This window comes from Alligator sinensis, unplaced genomic scaffold (genome assembly GCF_000455745.1).
Source record: "Alligator sinensis unplaced genomic scaffold, ASM45574v1 scaffold1588_1, whole genome shotgun sequence".
NCBI lineage: Eukaryota > Metazoa > Chordata > Crocodylia > Alligatoridae > Alligator > Alligator sinensis.
In genome coordinates this window covers 301644-324978 of record NW_005843091.1, presented here as the reverse complement: position 1 = coordinate 324978, position 23335 = coordinate 301644, and the positions used below count along the sequence as shown (strand labels likewise).

The window sequence follows — 23335 nt, the reverse complement described above, 5'->3', positions numbered from 1 at the left end:
CTGGCAGCATCTGCCTTCCCCCTGTATGTGAGAGCAGAAAAAGAGCATCTACCAGACTGATATTTATTTATTTGTTTTTTCTGATTTAGACCTTGAGTTAGAGTGAAAATTACACACACCAGAACTGCAATCTGATGGGACAGAGAAGAAATAATTAATTTTTTTACTTGGTTAATGGATGGTTGAATTGGAATATTTCATATTTCATCATCTAATATTATCACTGTTCATTTGCTCAAAAGAAGAATGATCTTTTTTCCTTGTACTTCCGTACATCAAGGTGATATTTCCAGAATGGATTCTTGCAGTGAAGGGAGATGATGGCTTTACTTTCCCTGGATTACTATACCCTCTATTAAAATCCAATACAAAGCCTCAATTAAATGCCAATTAATATTATGATTTTAGTGATAAGAATACTGCCCATTAATAATAGGCCTTAAATATCAAATCTATATCTATAATAAATAACACACAGGAGTGTTGTTAAGTTGTGTATTTTGTTACTCTAGTTGCATTGTATAGGTCAGGGATATAAAAGCCCTATCACAGCATGGGTCCCTTATTCCACTGACTATGATTATCATCAGTTGAAAACAACTTTTGGTCTTTATTGACCTCTGCTGTACCAAAACTGATGACTTACAGGTATAAAGATGTTTATATTCCTACCAATCTCAAGACACATACCTAATGATAATTTAAAAATTTCTACTTGTACTGGGCATGGATGAAAAATGAAATTCAGCAAGCCATGTTCAATATGAATGTAAAGCCTACATAACACCATTCACTTGAACAGGGTTCCATGAGGCGTAATTCAGTGTAGCATTTGATTCATTCCTTTTAAACCCAAACAAGTTCCCAAAATGTTATTTAGTGGTTCTAATTAAATGATTCAGTTACTGAAGTACACCTACTGTTAGAACGTTTCCAATAGTATAATCTTCAGATAATATCAAGGTAGTTCCATACCAGAAAGCTAATGCATATGATGCATAGATCAGTAAAAAAGCGATACCCATAGAAATGCTGGCTGTAATAGACTTCTTAATTCCAATACGTTTTGCATCTTCTAAATTTTTATGATATCTGCAGAAAAAGAAGGCATGTTAGGTTTTTTTTATTTAAAGCATTACACATAATACTATATTTCTTCTTATGTTCTGCACATCAGTAATTTTCCAGGTACACGATGTTTTTTGTCAATCAGTAATCAGGTACTGATTGAAGAAACGTTGAGTTGAAACAATGTTGAAAAAACTTTGGAGTTACTACTGATGAAAGAAATAAAAGCTAAACTACTGTAAGTATATAAGGTGTGTGCACCAGGATCTGGGAAAGAAGTTGTTCACCAGGGCTCCCTAAGGGATAACATGGTCTAACGGCCACAAACTTCTAGAAGGCCAATTTTAGACTGGACATAAGGAAAAACTTCTTTACTGTCTGTGTGTTCAGGGTCTGGAACAGACTATGCCCAAAGGTGATTCAAGCACCTACTCTGAACTCATTCAAAAAATATTTGGATGCCTGTCTTGCTGGGATCATTTGACCCCAGCAGACTTCCTGAGTATGGCAGGAGGGCTGGACTTTATCTCATGAGGTCCCTTCCAGCCCTAATATCTATGAAACTACCCTTGCAGGAGCAGACTTGTTAATATTCTCACTACACTTTTGTTTAATTGTTCAATTGTATTTTCTTGGCTCAGCTGGGTGGGGCATAAAGGGCATGCATATTTACTTTAGAAAGCAATACCTCCCTTAAACATGTTGCACTGTTGCACCCCACTGGAATTTAGAAGCTAAAATGGCAGACTTTCTCATGAAGGAGGTAGTCCATGAAAAGTAGGCAAAACTAAAGCAGCCCACTTAACTGACATACAAAATAGGGTCATCAGTACTCACACTTTACTGTGGAGCTGACTTACTAGCTCTGCAGTAAAGTGTCACTGTCCACATGTGCCAATATTAGGGTGCAGTACAGTAAATTAATTAATTCTGCTGTAGAATAGTACTGTCTGGGACAAGTACTATCCAAAAGCAGAGTAGTTGCATGCACTGAAATGCATGTGTAGATGGTGACTGGGGCTGTTTGGGACACAAGGGTGCTACATTGTGGGGGCTACCAGCTAGCCCTGCAATGTAGCATATTTTTATCCCAGCCAGCCCTGCCACTGCATGTAGAGCCAGGGCAAAGAAGACCTAGGCTAGCAAGCTGAACCCCCAGAACCCTGCCAACCTTGGCTGCACCACTGTGGTTCAGTGTGCCAGGCACACATGTAAATGCTATGCCCAGGAGAAATAAAACTCTGGTGCAAACTGCACTACAGTTTATTGCTATATGTTAATTGCACATGTAGATGCACCCACTGAGATTAGGGGCAAGGGGCATGAATTATATTTCACTACTATGCAAGTTTATAGCTTTATTCAGAGTTACTCATCTCTCCTTTCAACATTAAACTGCATGTGGTTTCTTGAGAGTCATTCATTCTTCAGACTAAGGAAGGAAAATTGCAAACTTTTTTAAAGAGGCCAATCATTCTATCACTATAATGCAGTTCTGACAGATAGGCATGTCTATCTACACTGCGCACTCCACATGTTACCCAGGCCTACCAATTTTCCAAGTGGGTGACTCAGAGTGACTGAGTGTGCACTCTATCACATTCAGGGCCACCCCAAGCCATATACTCTGTAAATTTATGGGTCTTATCTTTATTTAATAAGATATTGGTGATAAATACCAAAAGACTAAGAAAGGTTCTGAGGTGAGTCGTGTAACCAGACAGTCCCAAGGCAGCCCCTGTACCAGCCAGACTCCGATGGAACTGAAAGCTGAAGCATAAGGGAGCACATCAGTTCAGGGCTTGGCTGTGATTACTTTGCATGACCTAGTGGTTGTTGAACTTTGAGCCTGGCAAGTCCCAGTCAGGATTCATGGTTACACTAGGTAATTATTATAGGTAGATAAAAGATCAAATACATTGCAGCCATGCTGTTCCATAATACTCATTTTATTGTATAACTTAATGGAACAATTGAGAAGAGTCCTGAATAAGCATATGATCATATTGATGATATCTTTTCTTTCCTTTCCCCATGCTTCTTTTCTGCCTAATATCCTCTTACTGTGTGATTTTTTTTTTTTTTAATGATTTATTTTTTAAAATGTAGACAGTAAACTCTTGGGGTAGGGATCATGTGCATGCTTTATTTGTGAGGATTTGAAAAAATAAAGAATCATTATTCAGTATGTAATAAAACTGATGAATGAATAAAACTCTAATTAGTCAACTTAACTACCCGAAATGTACTAGATACAATGGTACTCTAGGTTTATTAAATGATGACTTGAAGAACCCAACTTGCCAGTCTATTGTTTAAACTTAGGTTTAGCAATAAAGAAAAGTAAAATTTAAAACACATAAAGCAAATATTCTAAAATTAACTGAGAAGAAAAATATTTCTCTGACCTCTCAATTTCTTTTTTCTGTCCTCCAAAAGCTATCACAGTCCTAATTGCTGCCAGAACTTCTTCAGCAACAGCTCCTGCTTTTGCATAGGCAGTTAGTTCTTTGTCAGTAAATGCAGAGAGTATCTGTACAAAAGGGAATATTTTAACTGTACTGCAGCAGTGTAACTAGGATGGTGGTGAGCCGGGCACCAGCCCTGGCTGCCAACTTAGAAGGGAGACAGTATGGCCCCCTCCCTCCAGGAGTCTCTGCCACAGCAGATGATGTTCTTCCTTGCCCCTGCCCAACCATAAGAAGTGGGCAGGCACAGCCCTGCACCCAACAAGTTATCTGGGAGATGGAATGACAATAATCCTCTATAGGAGGCTTTGGCATTAGAGGCACAGCCCTGCACCCAGACATTAGGGAGGAGAAAGAATGGACATCAGGAGGTGCCCCCAGGGTGCCTGTGCTGAGCTCAACAGCAGCAGTACAAGCATGTGCTGCAGCAGCTGCCCTCCAAGTAAGGAGAGCCTTATCAGGTAAGACTAAGCCTCCATTTCCCCCTCCCTGGCTCTCCAGTGGTCAGCATATTCCATGCCCCCCACCCCTCATCCCTGAGGTGCTGAAAGTGCTCCGCATGCCTCTGCCCTACTGCTGAAAGGAAAATAGGATGAGCTCAAACAGTTTCTTGATGCCTTTTTATCCTAGTTTACTTCTCGCAAAAATATGCAGTATGCTGCCATTTACCAAATACAAACCCTTTCACTTAAATACCACAGAAGAGGGCAAGATATTCAATGTAAGAAGTTAAGAAGACATCAGTTGTATAACATCTATTACCAAGAAATATCTGTTATAAACCTGAGGCTGAATTTTCTCTGCTCTTAAGCTTTTACCTAGTGTAGAAATATAAGTATGGAGGGTTCTCTGTGAACTGATTCCCAGGTCAAATCCTGATCCCTGGGCAAGTCAGAGCAGCCTGGGGTTATTCTAATTTATTCTGGTTGGCTACAAGAGATAAGGGCCATATGTAGCTGAGCATAACTGGAATGTAGCATCTTGCACGTATAGATTGCAGTTGGCATACAAAGCCACAGTAGAGTCCTACAAATATTTTGGAGAAAAATAGAGGAAATAATACTATATAAGGCTGGAATTTTCAAAAGTACAAAACCACTTAAATTTCAAAGGTTGTTGAATTAAGTCTCCTTGACAATCCCAGCCAAAAGCAAAAACAATTCTGCGTGTGAAGTCAATTTTCAATTGAAGTCTGCTTGCTTTGCTAACGGTTGTAATAATTTCAGTTAAGCAAGTGTCTTACTTTTTTTTTTTTTTTAAGACGATGCTATCACTTGGGTGATACAAAGGTACCTTATACTGGAATTAAAAACCCAAGGCTCAATTTCCTCTTCTGCTGAGCTTTCACTCATCATATTTGGTGGGTTTTTGGTTGTAGCTGTGTTGGTCTAAGGACCTAAGCAAGCAAGGTTCTTTGAGTAAATGTGATATCTTTTCTTAGACCAACTGAGTAGTTGGAAAAAAGTTCTTAGCAAGCTTTCAGGCACAATCACCCTTCTTGAGGCATAGGGAGTCTCTGCTGTTCTGGGACTCCAAGAAATGAGAGAAGCTAAACATGTGGCAGGATGTTAGTGAGACTGGAAATAGGTACAAGTTAGAAAGACAAAAGGTGAAGCAGGGAAGGGAAGGAGGAAAAAAAAAAGTGGAAAAAAAAAAAAGGTCAAAAGTGAGTAAGGGAGTAATTCAAGATAGATGAGGCCACCTGTGAAAAAGGAAATAGCTGAACATTAGGAAGACAACAGACAGAAGTAGGGTAGGGAAGAAAAGGCAGGAGAAAAGAAAAATGTAAGAGGTCAAATCTGGCAGGTACCTGGGGAATCAGATGTCAGGTAGGTTGTAATGTGTCATAAATCCAATGTCTATATTGAGTCTGTGATTTGTATCTAGTAAACTTATGAAGTAAAGTTTGTAGGCTCAGCTATGAAAGTTGTTTTGTAAATTACCTTTGAGGATTAGAACTGAGATTGGAGAGGGCATGATTGTCCTATGAGAAGTGTGCCTCCATAAGTAGTTAGGTATTCTTGTCTTTGATAGATTTTCAGTGTGTGTTCATTTTGGTGCGTAGCTGTTGTTTGGTTTTTCCTACGTACTTTCCGTCAAGGGATTTGGTGCGCTGAATGAGACGTTACATTTCTGGAGGTGCAGCTGTAAGATCCAGGAATGGTGATGGTTCTGTTGTGGGGTGCAGTTATTGTAGGGGTGGTGGAGGTGTGTTGGCAGGTTTTGTATTTGTTGTCCTGGCATGGTCTGGATCCACTGGGTGTGGTTTGGGTCATAGGGAGCTTGCTTCAAGTGATGAGGTTGGTGAGGTTTGATGCTTGTTTAAAGGCTAGGATGGGTGATGCAGGAAAGATCTCCTTAAGAATTAGGTAGTCTTCTAGTATGGGTTGCAATTGTTTGAGGATTTTTCATGTAGGTTCCAGGGAAGGGTGATATGTCATAACTAATGGTGTGCAATTTGTGGGATTTACTTTGTGTACTGCAGGAAGTTTTCACGTGGTATCCAGGTGGCTCTTTCAAGGGTGCAGTCTATGTCTCTGGAGGCATGTCCTTGTTGGCTGAAGGCCTGTTTGAGATTTGTGAGGTGGTCTATCACAAGTATTCTCCTCAGTGCAAATTTGGTGGCATTGGAGTTTGACTGTAAATTTCAGCTTTCTTGGTGTTGTCACAACCCAATTAAGTAAGTGCCCATGCCACAAGCAAGAGATACCAGTTAAAGCAGTTTTATTTTTCACTAGGTTAACTAAGGGTTATCTTAGAAAATCTTGCCAGTAACAGCCTTCTTTGCTATGCATGCCAACAAAAAGAGATTTATAACTGCGACACTTACATGAAATGAAACTTTAACCTTCTTTGCTTTACATAAATCATTATAACTGGTCAGAGTAATACAGGGAGTAGCCCTAAAATAACACCCTACTGAAAACCACTATATAATTGGAGATTCTAATTAAATTTATGACGTGGCGAAAAGCAATTGGCTATTATACAAATAAAACCCGCATACACTTCCGCAAAGACGAAGAAGAAGGGGAGACCTCTGTACACACCTTGGAAACCTCTGAACATACGTGTCAGAGTAACTGACAATTTGATCACTTGTCAGTTCCCCCCCCCTTGCCCCAATCTCAGACGTAAATCAACGACTGCCGGCCCAACGATTTCCAAACACTTATGCAGATCCACCTACGAACTCTTAAGCTGTAACTAACCAAGTACCTCTGACCTCCGTTATTCACCACCTTGATGGCGTGAGTAAACAATCTTGCTTTGCAACCGATAAGCGTCTGCCTAATTAATTCCACTCCAAGCGTCACAAGTACCTGCCTGATGGGCTTCTAAGGTCCCGACCCCTTGCTGCAGTGCACGGCAGCGACATCACAAGTACCCGCCTGACAGCCTTCTAAGGCTCCCAGACACCCCCCCACCCCCTCCCGCTGCACTGCACGGCAGCAACACTGGGCATCTGACTCCCCAGGCACCTCTGCACTTTTATCTGCGCTGCTGCATCCCTCCCCCACCCCCTGCCCTATCATGGTGTCCAAAAAGGAAATGCTGGTGTTTGGGTATTCAAGCGGTAGTCTGATGGAAGAGTGGTGACTGTTGATTTCTACCAGAAATTCAATCAGACTGCAGGGTTTCAGTCCAAATGATGATGTTATCTGTGTATCTCAGGTGTAGTACAGGTTTGGTGCAGTTCTTGAACAAATCTTCTTATAGGTGGGCCATAAAAAGGTTGGCATATTGTGGGGCCATTTTGGTGCCTGCAGCTGTGCCTGTGGTCTGGAGGAAGTGTTGGTTGTTGAAACTGAGGTTATTGTTTGTGAGTACGAGAGTTCAGTGATACCCTGAGGTCTGTACTCGGTGTTGTAATCTCATTCTTATAGGTATGTGAGGCAGGCTTGGATGCCATCCTGGTGTGGGATGTTGGTGTATAAGCTAGTGACATCCATGGTGTCTAGGAAGGTATTGTTGGGAAGGTGGTCTATGTTTTTGAGTTTTTGCAGGAAGTCTGCTGTGTCTTGGATGAAACTTGGTTTTTGGGTGACTAGCAGTTTTAAGATGGATTTGATGAAACTTGGTATTTCTTCCCTTAGGGTTTCATGGTTTGAAATGATAGGTCTGCTGTGGTTTCCTCCTTTGCACAGAGGAGAATACATGTGATCACCACCTCACAAATTTCAAAAGGGCCTTCAACCAACAAGGACACTTCTCCAGGGAGAGATTGCACTTCTGAAAGAGCCACCCGAATACCACGTGAAAACTTCCTGCAGTACAAAAAAAATTCCCATAAATCACACACCATTAGTTATGCCATATCACCCTTCCCTGGAACCTACATGGAAAATCCTCAAACAATTGCAACCCATACTAGAAGAAGACCCAGTTCTTAAAGAGATCTTTCCAGAACCACACATCCTAGGCTTTAAACAAGCTCCAAACTTGGCCAACCTCATCATTGCCAGAAGCAAACTCCCTATGACCCAAACCACGCCCAATGGATCATCCAGACCATGCCAGGACAAGAAATACACAACCTGCCAACACATCTCCACCACCTCCATAATAACTGCACCCCATAACAGAACACTCACTATTCCTGGATCTTACACCTGCACCTCCAGAAATGTAACATCTCATCTCATCCAGTGTACCAAATGCCCTGATGGAAAATTTTTAAGAGAAACCAAACACCAGAGGTGAATATGAATTGGCTTGGAACAAAACTCCAAGATGAATAAGAGCCATTAAGGTGACAAAGTAATCAGTACAGCTAACTGCACTTCATCATGCATTAGCAGGTGCATCATGAACATGTCCAGGCAGGCGAATACTTTGCCTCAATGTGGCATTGGTTGTGCTGCAGTTGGAGTACTGCATCCAGTTTTGGGCACTGCGCTTCAAGAGTGATGTGGATAACCTTGAGCCTCCAGAGGAAGGGCCACTCATACGGTTAGGGGCCTGCAGGTAAGGCCCTATGAGGAGAGACTGAGGGACCTGTATCCTTCCAGTCTCCAAGAGAGAAGGCTGAGAGGGGATCCTGTGGTCATTTAAAAATTCAGGGGAGGTGGGGCAGCAAGAACTAGGAGATGATCTGTTTACCAGGGCACCCCTTGGAATAACAAGGAATAATGGCCACAAACAGACAGAGCAAATTTAGGTTGGACATCAGGAAGAACTTCTTTACAGTAAGGGTTGCTAGAATCTGGAAAGGGCTTTCAAGGGAGGTGGTGCACTCTCATACCTTGGGAGTCTTTAAGAGGAGACTGGACAACACCTGGCTGCGGTCATATGACCTGCCCTTTCCTGCCCAAGGCAGGGGATCAGACTCAATCTATTGAGGATCCAACCCTAACAACTATGAAACAACTATGCACCAGAATGAATGCACACTGAATATCCATCAAAGACAAGAATACCCAACTGCCTGTGGGGGCACACTTCTCACAAGATAATCACTCCCTCTCCAATCTCAGTTCTAATCCTCAAAGGGAACTTACAAAACACCTTTCGTAGACAAGACTACAAACTTCACTTTATAAACTTACTGGATACAAAAAATCACAGACTCAATATAGACATTGGATTTATGACACATTACAACCTGCCTGACATCTGATTCACCAGTTACCTGCCAGACCTGACCTCTTACATTTTTCTTTTCTCCTGCCTTTTCTTCCCTACCTTACTTCTGTCTTTTGTCTTCCTAATTTTCAGCTATTTCCTTTTTCATAGATGGCCTCTTCTATCTTGAATTACTACCACTGTAGTGTCTCCCTTACTCACTTTTGACCTTTTTTCCCCACTGTTTTTTTTCCTTCTTCCCTTCCCTGCTTCACCTTTTGTCTTTCTAACTTGTACCTATTTCCAGTCTCTCTGACATCCTGCCACACGTTTAGCTTCTCTCATTTCTTGGAGTCCCAGAACAGCAGAGACTCCCTATGCCTCAAGAAGGGTGATTGTGCCTGAAAGCTTGCTAAGAACTTTTTTCCAACTCCTCAGTTGATCTAAGAGAAGCTATCGCATCTACTCAAAGAACCTTGCCTGCACTCACCTTACTTCACTTTCCTTGTCAGAACATGCTATACTAGTATAAGCAGCTTCAGATCAGTATACGTTGACACCAGAGATCTTGTACTGCTTTAACTGTACCAGTATAATTATAGACCAATTTGGTTACATACATCTGCTTGTAGACTAGGCCTAAAACTACTTTTAAAGGCTAGGGAATTAATTTCTCTATTGCTGTATATTTAGTTCATTTTATATTTATAAATTACTATATATTTATTTCAGTATGTTTTAGTTAAATATATAGGTCTACTCAATTTGTGATTTTGCAGATTTTGTGGAAACTGCAAAATCCAATATTGTTTTCTTAAGTTGATTTTGCTGACAATAAAAATAAAATGGTCTCTCTAGTGGGAGCCAATAATTCTTGCTGCCATGGCCCAGGCTCTCAGTCTGTGCAAAGGTGAGGGCGTGGGGGAAAGTACTACCTGCAAGGGCAACATGAAGGGCAGCAGATGAAATCGCAGCCACCCTCTTGTGCCTCCCCTTCCCTCTGCCAGGGCCTCTCCACCAACCAGCACTGAGGGGCAGGACCACACAAAGTGCAGCCAGCAGATGAGATGGCAGCTGCCCCCTCATCCGTCCTATCCTGCTGGGGCACCTTCACTGATCAGTGCTGTGGGGGGCAGGGTCAGTGGAGCACATCTGGGAAATAGCCACAATTTGCTCTTTATGCCATGACCAACCCACAAATTGTTGAGCCTCACTGCGATATAAGTAGGTCCCTACTTATATGAAACAGGGCACTGTATGTATAATTTTACATCCCAGCGAGAATTCAGTTTTCACCTACCTTTGCCCATATAGCAGCTGATAATCCCATGACAGGGCTGACTGCCAGTATCACAAGAGTTAATTTCCATCCTTTTATAAAACCAACTATAAATCCTGTGAGAAATGTAGCTTCTGCTTGAAAGAGCATTCCAATTTTGTCCCCTATTCCTTCATTAATCTTGGAGACATCACTAAAAATGAAAACAAACCCACACCCAAACAAATAAGGAAATATAGAAAACACAAAGCTTTTACATTGCTATGGTACATCAATTTTGTTCATTTTTTCTATATTTGTAATTGCAGCCATTCAGTTGTAATGTAGTTTAAGCCATACCTAAGAGATTTAAAATGTCTCTTCCAATAGAAATGTATGTAGAAGGATGCTAGGGAAAACAATTCAGTAAACTTTTTTCCATTTATTCTGTCCTGAAGGTACTTTGACTTGTGTAGGATTCATAGATCTATGCAGATGCATGCATACCCTTTGAGACATCTAGATGTTGGAAGATTTTTTTTGTGGAACATGGAGTTCTATATAGAGGCCCATACTGGCCGCACATCTTCCTATACTTTGTCAACATCTGCCTTCAAAGCAAGGGCTAATATATGTAATTATGTACGACTATGACTATATATATATAGAGAGAGAGATAGATATCTATCTATATAGATAGTCATACTATATAGATATAGATATAGATATAGGCATGCCAGTATGGATGTACCTATGATATCCCCTGTTTTGTGAAAGGCTAGAGGAATCCAAATTCCAGGGATGTGCTCTCACTGTGACACTATACAGCAGTTTTACAGTTTTACTAGATTTTAGATTTTTATAAAGTTTTACCTTTTAATATGAAGTATAAAGAAATATAAATGTAGCACAGAGCTCTGTTTAATGAGATTAGAAACACTGTCAGGAAGGCTATATCCAGGGCCATATCTTGGGGGTGGGGGGGCTGGAGAATTGGGGTGACCACCCTGGGCCCTGTGCTTTGGGGGGCCCCACAGAACCAGGCAGAGCAGCGCAGTGACTCTGTGCTGCCACAGGCTTCAGGCCTGGCCATTTGACACCCCACCCCCTGAATCCGCTGCTGGCTTCATTGCATCCAGGGACTGGGCCTCATACCCGGCTCAGGTCATCTCTGGCTATATTACAGGTGATATTTTCTTACTACTACTAATAAAATTAATAATAGAATAAAAAACAGTAATAATACTCACTCTATAAGTCGTGTGTTGAGTTCCCCCACATCATTTACATCAACCCATCTGATTTCCTCTTGCATTATTGCATGAAAAAATTGCTGTCTGATTTTCTTGATTTGTCGGCCAGCTGCAATTGTCCAAAATGCAACTTGCATGTAGGCAGCAAAGAGAACACCAGCTCCTATTCCAGAATAATAGTATGCATGTCTGAAAGGAACAAAATTGCCAAGGTTCTTTAAAACTGGATTCTTTTTCCTCCAAATAAATTGTCTAGGAACACATACATTTCAGCATTTTACCTGAACAAATATGAAATATTATTTGGATATTATCCACACTTTTTTTCTCTTCAGTATAGGAATATTTTTTTCAGACTGGCCTTTTAGAACCATGTTTCAGATTGCATATCTTGTTCACTTGCATGTGATCTCCATAAATGAGGATTCAATTTGTACTTTTTTAATATTAAATACTAAAAAGAGCTCAGAGAAATGTATAGAAAACCTGTTTTATTTGGTATTTTTCTATTGGAAGTTCTGGTAGTGAAGAAAGGTCAAGAATGTAATTTTCAAAAATGCTTATGTAGCTTAAGAGCACAAATATAGAATTTGGAAGCCCCATTTTAAAACTGAAACTGCAGCAATAAATTATTTTTACTTCTTCAGTGTCATTACTTACTAGCTTATTGTACAAGAGTGGGCATACTCTTTGGTGAGAAGTTAGAAATAGTTTGTTTTAAAATTAGGACACAGCTAAAACTTTTAATATATAAATCAGATTCTTGTTTTACATGAGAAACTAGTGACTCTTCTCATGATTCCCCCTTCCCCCCCCCCCCCCCATTGTTTTCAGGACACTACCCAGTTGAGTTTAAAGCTTTGTAAGTCATAAAATTAATCACATTTGAACTGAAAATGTAATCATTCAACTTAAACTGTTAACTGAAGTTAATCTGAAGGTTGAGCTTACCCACCATTTGCAATGTAGAAAATGTATAAAATACTAAGCTGGGGGAAAACAGCTACTTAGTTTTAAAACTCACCACTGAGCACTACAGTATTTGTTTTATGCTTCACCATGTACTGCCACCTTGACAAGGTGGAGGGGCTTGCATATACTACTGATCCTTGTAGGGTCACCCATGGTGGTAAGGTCAAAGTTGAGGTATCGGAGAAAGAGCAGTTCAATCCAGCACAACATAAAGACTTCAGTAGTGGAGCAGACAGATGCAGAAAGCATATTTCTCAATGACTGGAAAGGTGGATGAAAGATGCAGTGGAAGAGTAACGCCAGTTGTCTTGCATCTCCTTGCCACTGGACACAGGTTTCTCCTTTGCCACAATCCATCCAGTTGTCAACGTGCAATAGTCTCCTTATGTAAATGTCATATGTAGGCTTCTCCCACTGGTCCAACATTTATTATAATAACCAGTACCCATAACCTCTGCATAGGCCTGTGACAGTGGCTTGAAGTCCTGAGTCATGGATCCACACACAGGCAGCAGTTGCATAATGGTCACTTAACCTTTAGTGTGGGACAGGAGGGTATTTTGGCAGCCGTTATTGTGACTCAGCAGATTTTAGGATCCCCTCTGCTCACCTTGCATGGGAATGGAGCTAGAAAAGGTGCCCCAAACATAGTCTGTCTCATTTTACCTTATGAGACTGGATAGCCGCTTTCAGGAGGATCACTCAAATTGTGGTGGAAACACAAAAATGTCCTTTGCATCTTGGAATATATGAACCCTACTAGATGACCTAAACAATGACAGATCTGAATGTAGAACAGCTATTATCACTCAAGAACGTGCAGTAAAACATCAATATTGCTGCTCTCAGCAAGACCAGACATGCAGACAAAAGCCATCTGTGGAAGGAGGGGGGTAGCTATATGTTTTTCTGAAAAGGGAAACCTGCAAATGACTGGCAAATACACAGTGTTGCTTTTGCCATTAAGAAGCAGATTGTCAGCCCAATGACCAAATTCTTTGTTGGCATTAACAGGTGCCTCATGACTCTGCTTCCAACTGACTAATAATTCATTTGTTACCATCATTAGTACATATGCCCCAAAACTGACAAGGAAGGACAAAGGGAACAGTTTTATGTTGACCTTGATGAAATCCTGACTATCATCCCAAAAGAGGACAAGATCATCCTCCTTGGATACTTCAACGTGAGAGTTGGCCAGGGCTTTTAACATGTGGAGGGGGGGCACCATTGGCAAGGAAGGAGTAGCCAAAGCCAATTTCAGTGGCTTCCTTTTACTCAGTAAATGTGCAGAACACAACCTTGTCATTACTTAATACTATTTTCAGACAATGTCACAGGTACAGAACAACCTGGCAACACCCCTGCTCAGAATAATGGCACCTCCTCAACTATGTTGTCATAAGAGAACATGATCAAAAAATATGTCCATATCACACATGTCATGAGAGGAACTGATGACTGCTGGACTGATCTTTATTTAGTGAGATCAATCATGTCCATGAGGGTTGCATTGAAACATTGAAAGCAACCCAGATTACTCCAAAAACAGTACAATATCAAATGCTTTCAGACCCCCTAGACACCACAAAGCCTGCCAAACTCTCAAATTTTAAGATTAAAAATGATGACACTTGTGTTTTGAAGCATGCCCATCTCTCTCAAGAGACCATCCATGGGATTTACACAGAATCAATTGGCTTTATCACCCAATACCATCAGGACTGGTTTGACTAAAAAAATGCTGAGATCAAAGCCCTGCTCAATCGGAAGACTGGCAAAACCATCCTAGGTCAGTCAGAAGCAAGGAACTTATCAGTGACTTAAAGTTGAAACCCAGAGGAAGATTCAAAAAATGAAAAACAAATAGTGGGAAGAAAAAGCAAAATAAATCCAACAATTTGTTGACAATTATGCCATACAGAGCTTCTTTAGTGCAATTAAGACTGCATACGGACCAAGTTCTTGCAGACTCACCCTGCCTAGATCTGAAGACCAATCCATCCTAACCACTGGAAGGAGCACTACCTAAAGCTCCTGAACCAGGAATAGTCAGTGACTGATGAAACCTTTGAGTCCATCCTGTAGCATCCAATAAGGGAAGCACTTGCCAGTATGTCAACTTCTGAAGTTGTCCACAAGGTGATGGAACAGATTAAGAAGAACAAAGCATCTGGCCCTTATGGCATACCAGCTGAGATCTTCAAAGTTGGTGAGGAAACTGACCAACAAGCACCCCACACAGTTTCTTAAAATCTGGAACACTGAGGAAATTCCCACTAACCTAAGGAATGCCAGTATTGTCACCATTTTTAAGCAGGGAGATCAGGCTGACTCAGAAAACTATTGAGGTACTGCCGTCCTCTCCATCTCTGGGAAGATCCTTACTTGATTTCTGTTGAACAAACTGCTTCCTCTTGCTGAGAAAATCCTTCCCGAGTCTCTGTGGCTTCAGAACATCAAGAGAGACCCTGGACAAAAATTTTTGTAGCCCAGTAGTTCCAGGAAAACTTCTGAGAACAACACTGGGAACTATGTGGCCTTTATCAATTGAACCAAAGCCTTCGACTCTTGTGAACCATAAGACTCTATTGAAGATCTTATCGAAGTTTGGCTGCTCAGGGAAATTTGTCACCTTTCTAAGATTCCTTCATGACCATATGACTGCCTTCATCCTATGTAATGACTCAGTTATGGAGCCCTTTGCCATTCAAAGTGGCATCATGCAGGGTTTGATCACAACAATTCTGTTTTCCATCTTTCTTGCAGTCATCAATACACTCATTCATGACTGTCTGCCACATGGCATTGGCATCGAGTACAGGATAGATGGGAATCTTAAATCTCTCCTGTCTCCATACCAAAACCAAAGTTACATTGGTCTTGATGGTGGAACTTCAGTATGCCAATAATTGTGCTGTTGCTGCACATCCTGAGGACCTACAAATAGCCCTTAACTGCTTCTCTCAAGCATACCAGTGCCTGGGACTGACCCTTAACTGGGGAAAAACCAAAGGTGCTTCACCAGCCTGCTCCAGGCCAATCAACTCTCCTGGGAAAGGGGAGCCTTATTGATGGACAGGAGCTGAAGAATGTTCAACGCTTTTTATTCCTTGGCAGCCATCTCTCAAAGAAGGCCAACATAGATGAAGAGATTCAATATAGGATCCAATGTGCCTGCTCTGTCTTTGGGAGACTATCATCATGTGTTCAACAATCATGACAATAGGACTCAAACAGAGCTCCAATTTTATACAATGCTGTGGTAACCCAAATTCTTCTCTATGGCTGTGAAGCTTGGGTGACCTACAGGGACCACCTGAAAAATCTGGAATGCCTTCACCAGCGCTACCTCCAGAAGATCCTTGGTATAAAGGGGGAAGTTCACTGCACAAATGCCAGTGTCCTCACCAACATGAACACCACCAATATGGAAGCATTGATTATTCAACATTAGCTGTAGTGGACTGGGCATTGTGTGCGCATGCCTCATGTACATTTACCAAAACAACTGCTATACTCCCAACTCAGCCAAGGACAAAGGACACACAGGGTCCACAAGAAACACTTCAAGGACACCCTCAAAGTGAACATTAAGAAACTCGCATCACAAATTGGGAAAGACTAACCCAGGATAAAGCTATATGGCAACACCTTGAGAGAATTACATCTTTCTTTGAGGAAAATGCTCTCCCCTGGAGGCAGAACAATAGCAGGAACGGAAGGAAACAAGACTGAGAAGTCTGTGGCCCCAACCCTCCCTTTAACCACCTGTGGTTCTAGGATTGACCTTAGTAATCAATGGACTCATTTACTACCCTTTACTTGACCTGTGGGGAGTGATCATCCTTGACCATAAGGGATTTCCAATAACCACAATTTGTTTTTATGACAAAACATGACAAAACATAATGGAGTAAATTTTAACTGTCAAATTCCTCACTGAACAAAAATATATTTTAAAAATCAGTGGTGAAAGTTAACTATTTGCCTGCAACTAAACTATTCAAGAATAAATGCTTTGAAAAATAGCTGAATATTAGGCATACCTCATTTATTTGACAAACAAACAGTATGCATGATTATGCAGTCATTCATTTAATGTTGTTGTTAATTAATATTTCTGCTCCTGCAAATTATTTTTTATTACCATTTATTATTTGTACTGTCAGGTGTTGTCAGCAGCAACAAGGGCTCAAAACAGGGTCTCCTTTGAAAACTAACAAATGCACAGACTAAAGTTCCTACCTACATACATAAGGAAATTAAATCCTCTCTTGCATCCCTTTAATAAAAAATATTTTCCTGCAAGCACTGTCTATATAAAATAAGGAGAACTTATAAAGGGAGTGCATTTAGTACTTAACAGGGATATCATTTATAACATTTCTGACAGTAAGTTGCCATTTGGGGACAAGTCCAGACATGCCTACTATTACTACTGGTGGTTGTCCATTTAAATATAATCTCTGAAAGATGTAATGACATGGGCGATGCCTGTGAAAAGATCAAAGTCTATACTGAAGAGATATGTCAACACTGTACACAGAACAAAATCTCCAGGTGGGGAGTTATGGGTGGCACCTAGAAAAGAAACGAGGAAAAAAAAAGGTTTTGAAAGAAAAAAGAAAAGGGGGGGGAGGGGGAGAATTTGAAAGGGGAGAAAATGAAGCTGGAAAAATTGTGAAGAGCAGTAGAAAGAAGAAGAAAAACAGTGAAAAATAGACGGAGAGAAGAAAATAAAAACATTTGGAGAAAAAGATTTCTTACCTCTGTTCTTGAAGATGGTTTGTGCATGCATTTGTTTTACGGTATATATTTGTGTGTCTGCTGCATTTGAACTGGAGACTTTTGCTGGTAGTGTCATTAGGAAGGGAGAATGTGTCCTATTGTGCCCTTACAGGCAAGTCTAAGGCCATAAAAATGCATAACTGACGTAATGGCAAGGGAGTTTGAGCAAAGCATATATTACAAATGGCTGCTACCAAGGTGCAAGGGGAAAACGGTAATGGTGAGTTTATAGTGGGTGCCTGTTATAGACCACCAAGCCCGGAGAAGGAGGTGGACAAGAATTTTTTCAGATGATCTAGATTGCAGGGTTTGGTGCTTATGGCAGACTTTTTACAGTCCAGCAAGTTCTTGGAGTGTGCTGTTTGTTAAAAATGGTAAAAAAAAATCAATCAGGAGGAAGCTTTTCTCCATTTACTGTTCACAAACAGGGAGGAATTGATTGAGTAGAGGCAGGTTGGGTGGTAGTGATGATGAAATGGCAGAGGATCCTCAGGAAAGGAATAAAGGAGAGCAGTAGAATAAAGACACCAAACTTCCTAAAAGCAGAGTTTATCAAATGCAGAGAACCAGTGGGCTGGATACCTCGGAAGCAAGTTTAGGGGAGGTGCATTGTCTGTTCAGAGCTGTTGCACACTTCCTCAAGTAATGGAGCTTCCTGGTGTCATCCTCCAAAATCATTCCCCTAAATATCCTGTTCCAACCTGCAGGCTGTTACAGATGGCAAACACAAGTGGCAACTAGGGTGGGAGGGGAAATGAGCAGCTTAGAGGATGGGAAAAAATAAATAAGAGATTACTTGGAAAAGCTAGATGTTTTCAAGCCAGCAGTGCTGGATAAGATCTATTGTAGAGTACTCAAGGAAATGAGTGAGGTAATTGTGGAGCCATTCACTATTCTGTTTGAGGTCAGGTGAGGTCCTGGATGACTGGAAAAGGGTAAATGTTGTGCCCATCATTAAGAAAGGGAAGAAGGATCAAGGGAATTACAGACCAATCAATCTGACTTTGATACCCATAAAAACATGGAAAATGTCATCTAGGAATCTATTTCTAAACACCTGAAGTATAACACAATGGTCAGGAATAGTTAACAGGATTTGTCAAAAGCAAGTCATGGTAGACCAACCTGATTTCATTCTATGAAAAGGTGATGTGGATGGGGACAAATAAAATAATCCAAAGCTAAATCGCTGAAAACCAGGAAATACAAAATTAAAGTACATACCACCTGTGCTTGTATTGGAAGAAATGATCAGAGGTAAAGGAAAGGATGCTAGCAGGGCTAGGGCCATAACTGGGAAGGACCAACTAAAGGAGGGATAGGGAGCCTGATGGGAAGGGAGTAAAGTGGAGATTGACATAAATTAGTCTTGATGGACAAGATGTCCAGTGATATCTCATGCCCTTCCAGAACAAGTGTAACTATTACTGACATTTTTCACTATTGAACTTAAGGAGCTAGTGGATAATAGCCATTGACACTTTACAGTATAAAAATCCCCCTCATTTAATTTCTGACCATTTCAATGGTACATTTACAAAGACAGGCAATAAAAAGAAAGGCAATAAGAAGAAAGAAAGGAAATAATAACATTTTGGATAAAGATGTTATTGCAGACACAGATGGTCCTTTGTTGTGGGGAGAGAATGGGGGACACCAGCATGGTGAGGAAGCGGAGAACAGAGGTGCATACAACCTGGTATGGGTATGCAAAAAGAGTCCTAGCTATTAGGGAAGTTGGTAGTGAGCTGCAGGGACTCCATGCAACAGAAGAGAATAGGAGGGTAGTATTCTCAGACTTTGCTCAGGGAAGAATAGAGAAATGGAAGACTTGTCCCCAGCAGTGTGCAATGAGTGCAGCCTGACAAATGAACAAAGTGCACAGCCCTCTCACGATGTGTAGAATTTTGACTGACATCCATTTAGGTCCTAGCTAAATGTTTATTTCATTGTTTTAAACGCAATTATTTTTAATTGAACAGGCTTGAACATCCTGTTTCCACAGTTTAAAAGAAAAGCAGTTATGGATAACTAAAAAAGCTTAATACCTAGTCATGTCTTCCTCCAGGTTCTCATATCTAGAGTAATTCCATGCAGAAATATTTCCCAAAGAAAAATTCCCTGAAAGAAATACAGAAGGGAAAAACCCCCAATTAAATTATTTCAATAAAGCACATTTTAATAACTTCATTCAGTAAACTGCTAATTCCCCAAGGTGCTCAGCATACCCTGACAGATTTTAAATATCATAGGCTCCAATTGACTTCAATGAGAGTCAAAGGTATACAACATTTTTTAAGTTTATGGTGGTAGGTTAAACATTCAGGATTTTATCTATAGTATAACAGTGGTAGTAAAAATATAATACTAAATTCTGTTTTTAGTTACCCAAGAACTACAGTTTAATTTAGATCAAAATATTGCTCGTCATGTGAAGAATGCACATTATTTTTAACAATAATTAAATATACTTACATGGCTCCTTTCATTCAGAAATGAAGCAAAACATTTTATAAATAGAGGCCCAAATACTGCATAAAGACTCCAGAAATCTATCTGAGGACAGTGACAGTGGTGGTGGTGGCTAGACCCATTCTAGTTAATGAAGACTAGCTAGTCACTTAACAATAAGGTAGAATGTAACTTTAAATTTTCATGTGCAGACAAGCTCTTTGTCTTAGCACTTTACACATGATCATATAAATGTATTGGATGCATGTTCCCTGTAAACACTTTATACAATTCCATGAGGGAAAAAGAACCCCAAGTTTTATACCAGGGGCCATCATATCCTAATGAAAGAGAGCTTACAATACAGTGCCAGGGTTTGGATACATGAACAGGTTACAGCAAGATAAATTAGGGAATAAATTCACTACGGGTACAGACAGAATTGCAGCTCCGAGGTTTAACTCATGATGATTCATAGACATCGCCATGACTTAATCCCATCCCTCTTCTTCAACAGATGTTAGCTATTGGATCAGGAGGGTGGAGGATTGGCTCCAATCTGCATCTTCCCCTGGCTTCCCCGCTCTCCCTATTCTTCTCCCCCCCCACTGGCTCTGTTGCTGCCTCGGGACGGGGGGAAGCAGGGGAGAGATCTTTTAGGATTTTTTCAGCCCTGCTGACATAGGAGGTGGGGGTTGATTGGAGACCCCCTGAGGTGAGAGGCTCCAATCCACCACCCCATCCCCACTCCAGTGGGGCTGAGAGAACCCCTGAAGGGACATTCCTCCCCTGCCTTCTTCTCTTCCCCTTTAGAGATGGTAGTTGCAGTTACTGTGCTGCAGGCAAAGCAGACAGAAATTAAGTCCCTCCAATTAGGAGTTGCTACATTTGGATCCTCATACAATGAGACTTGATTTGCTGTGCCATCAGAGTGTCTGCAGCCATGCTCTTCTGTTTGGGCATGGCTTTAGAGCAAATTCAAGGGACCGATTATGCAACAAATGTCACTTCTGTCTGTACCATGTCATCTACTTGGCAGGCAATGTTGTGTCTGCTGTATCTCATACTATATTTGAAGCAGCTTATCCTTAATGAAAATGGTGTGACCTACCTCTCATTTAGATGAGGCAAGAGCTTATAAATAGAAAGTTACCTCGAGGTATGGACACATACATTTGGAGCCTTTTTAAAGTGGTAGGGGAACATTTGCTTTGAACTACACAGCTGCTGTACCTTACAATAGCTACATGTGGACAAGCCAGGAACAATACAAATGTAGCAAAACAGCCCCAACATTTAACTCTGCTTCATCCAAGGTTAAATCAGGGCTGTTCTGATACATTCCTGGTGTCCTTTGAACCAGTCCCAGGGAGTCCCAGGACTGTTAAAAGGGCATTGGGAATTGATGCTGCTGCTTGAGCACCCCTGAGTCCCAGAGCTGCTCAAGTGGCTGTAGAAATCATTGCCAGTGCTTGACCAACCTTGGAAGTCCTGAGGCTGCTCAAGCAACCATGGCAGCAGCATCCTTGCAGAGTGGACTGACAACTCATCACTGGGTAGCTTATCAGGGAGCCAGCTACTCTCCCTCCTTTCTTCACCTTTGGCAGAGGAGAGGGGAGATGGAGAATTGCTGGATTTGTCTGAGGGACCCCCATCCTGCAACTTGTAACTAAACAGGCATTACAAGTGATGCTAGAAAACAGTGAAGTTTCTTTTTAAAGACCTAATAGTTTGTGGCAGAATCTCAGTACTTTTCCACCACAAACTGCTTGAATGCCTATACATTGGGGCGGGGGGTTTGGCAAGGAAAAATGTTTTTGCAACAGACGTGTAACACCTGTCCACACCCTCAACATAGCTGATGTGTTCTAAGTTCTCATCCTACTTTATCTTACTGTAATGCATTCAGGTGTCTTTATTCTGATTTTTTTTTCTTATGGTAGTAGAGGTATACTATACAGAACTGGACTTCAGATTGTGAAAACTTTTCTTTATAGCGCCATAGAAATTTATATCACTGCATACATTTAAAAAAACATTTAATAAATAGTGTTTGAGTATCATACCTGCCTGGTTTTCTGTGACAAAATATGGCTTTTAATATATGCTTCATATTAATAGGAGTATATTAATATTAATATTATATTAATTTCCTATAATATATGAAAATTAATATTCATATTAATATGAATATTTTGTCATTCATATTGCCTTTTTTGAGGTATTTATATATGCATTTTGCATGTTCTTTTTCCATATAACAAGTGTCTTCATTTTACAACTTCTTTTTCATCCACTTCTCTCCTTAATCCCATAATCAAAGCTCACAACATTTTTATTCCTGTGGCACTTTAAAGGCGAAAGATTTCTGCAGAAATCATGCCATTGAAAGGGGTGTTTTTAATATCTTAAGAATTGTAGTTCAGGAATTTTACTTGGATAGAAACTTTGAAAAGGGACAAAAAATAATCTTTGGTACATCTTAACTGTAGTCACTGGACCAGGAATTAACTTGGTTTATCAATAGGAGTGAACTGACTGTTTGGGATACAATACCCTGATGTGGAAGAGAGATTCTGGCTTTTACTTTTATTTTAATGTATCCAATTGTTCTCTCAGTACAAGCTAAATTCAAACATCACCAACTAAAAAGCAGAACATTTCTTACCTGGATCTGATTCAATTCCTGGTTTAACAAAACTATCTGTCATGTCTCCAAAGACTATCATCATGAGTGGGAGACTTATGCCATGAAGGATTGCCATGACAGTACCTAGCCCCATTAGTAATTTATCCAACCAATCTGAATAGCGAAACTGAAAATGGGAAAAGAAGCAAAAGCTGATTTTCTTTTTTAATTAATTGCTTTAAGACATATTATCACCATTTAAAAATTCAAAGAAAGATTACAAAAAGTAAAGTTTTTATATCACTTTAACTTTATTACTCTAGACATGATATGAACCCTTAATTACTGGCATAACTGTGTCCATTCTAAAGAAGTTGCACCACTTAAACACTTACCAATTTCTAAACATAGAAACTGTTCATTGCATCAGGACATTGGGCACTCAGAATAATACTAAGTAGTGGAACTCAGTTCTATATTGCACTCAATACTCAAAACAGAAAGCTAACTCTTGTTTTACTATGTTCTGGAGTCACTTTTCAAAAAGCAAAATTTGGGCCATATTTTGCAATATTCAGAGAAACCCTCTTTCTGGCTATTATATACCATGTCCATCATTGTGCCATTCAAACTCCTACTGTTATTCAACTATATTGTTTAAACCATTTAAAAATAATAATTAAAATTATATTGAAATAATGTAAGAACTGATGCAAATACATAAAAACAAGCTAATCCAAAGTGAAAGATGAAATCATGTTTTTATCTGAAATCCCTAACTTGGTGGGTGAACTCACTTCATTTTTTTTTCATTTAATCACCTAGTAAATATATATTGTGGTTTACACAGAAGAATGGGGATCACATAAAACTGTGCAAG

At 40.4% G+C, this 23335-nt stretch overlaps 1 protein-coding gene across 1 annotated transcript in view; it reads right to left on the bottom strand.

The window, feature by feature from the left end:
• ABCB1 (ATP binding cassette subfamily B member 1) overlaps positions 1 to 19438 on the bottom strand; it is a 69541-nt gene extending 50103 nt beyond the window's left edge. The window contains 5 exon segments of the mRNA XM_025193704.1: positions 921 to 1092; positions 3477 to 3601; positions 10402 to 10573; positions 11610 to 11801; positions 19424 to 19438. Of these exon segments, the coding sequence (XP_025049489.1) occupies positions 921 to 1092; positions 3477 to 3601; positions 10402 to 10573; positions 11610 to 11801; positions 19424 to 19431 (669 nt within the window). The 5' untranslated portion in view covers positions 19432 to 19438.
• Between the last annotated feature and the right edge of the window lie 3897 nt (positions 19439 to 23335).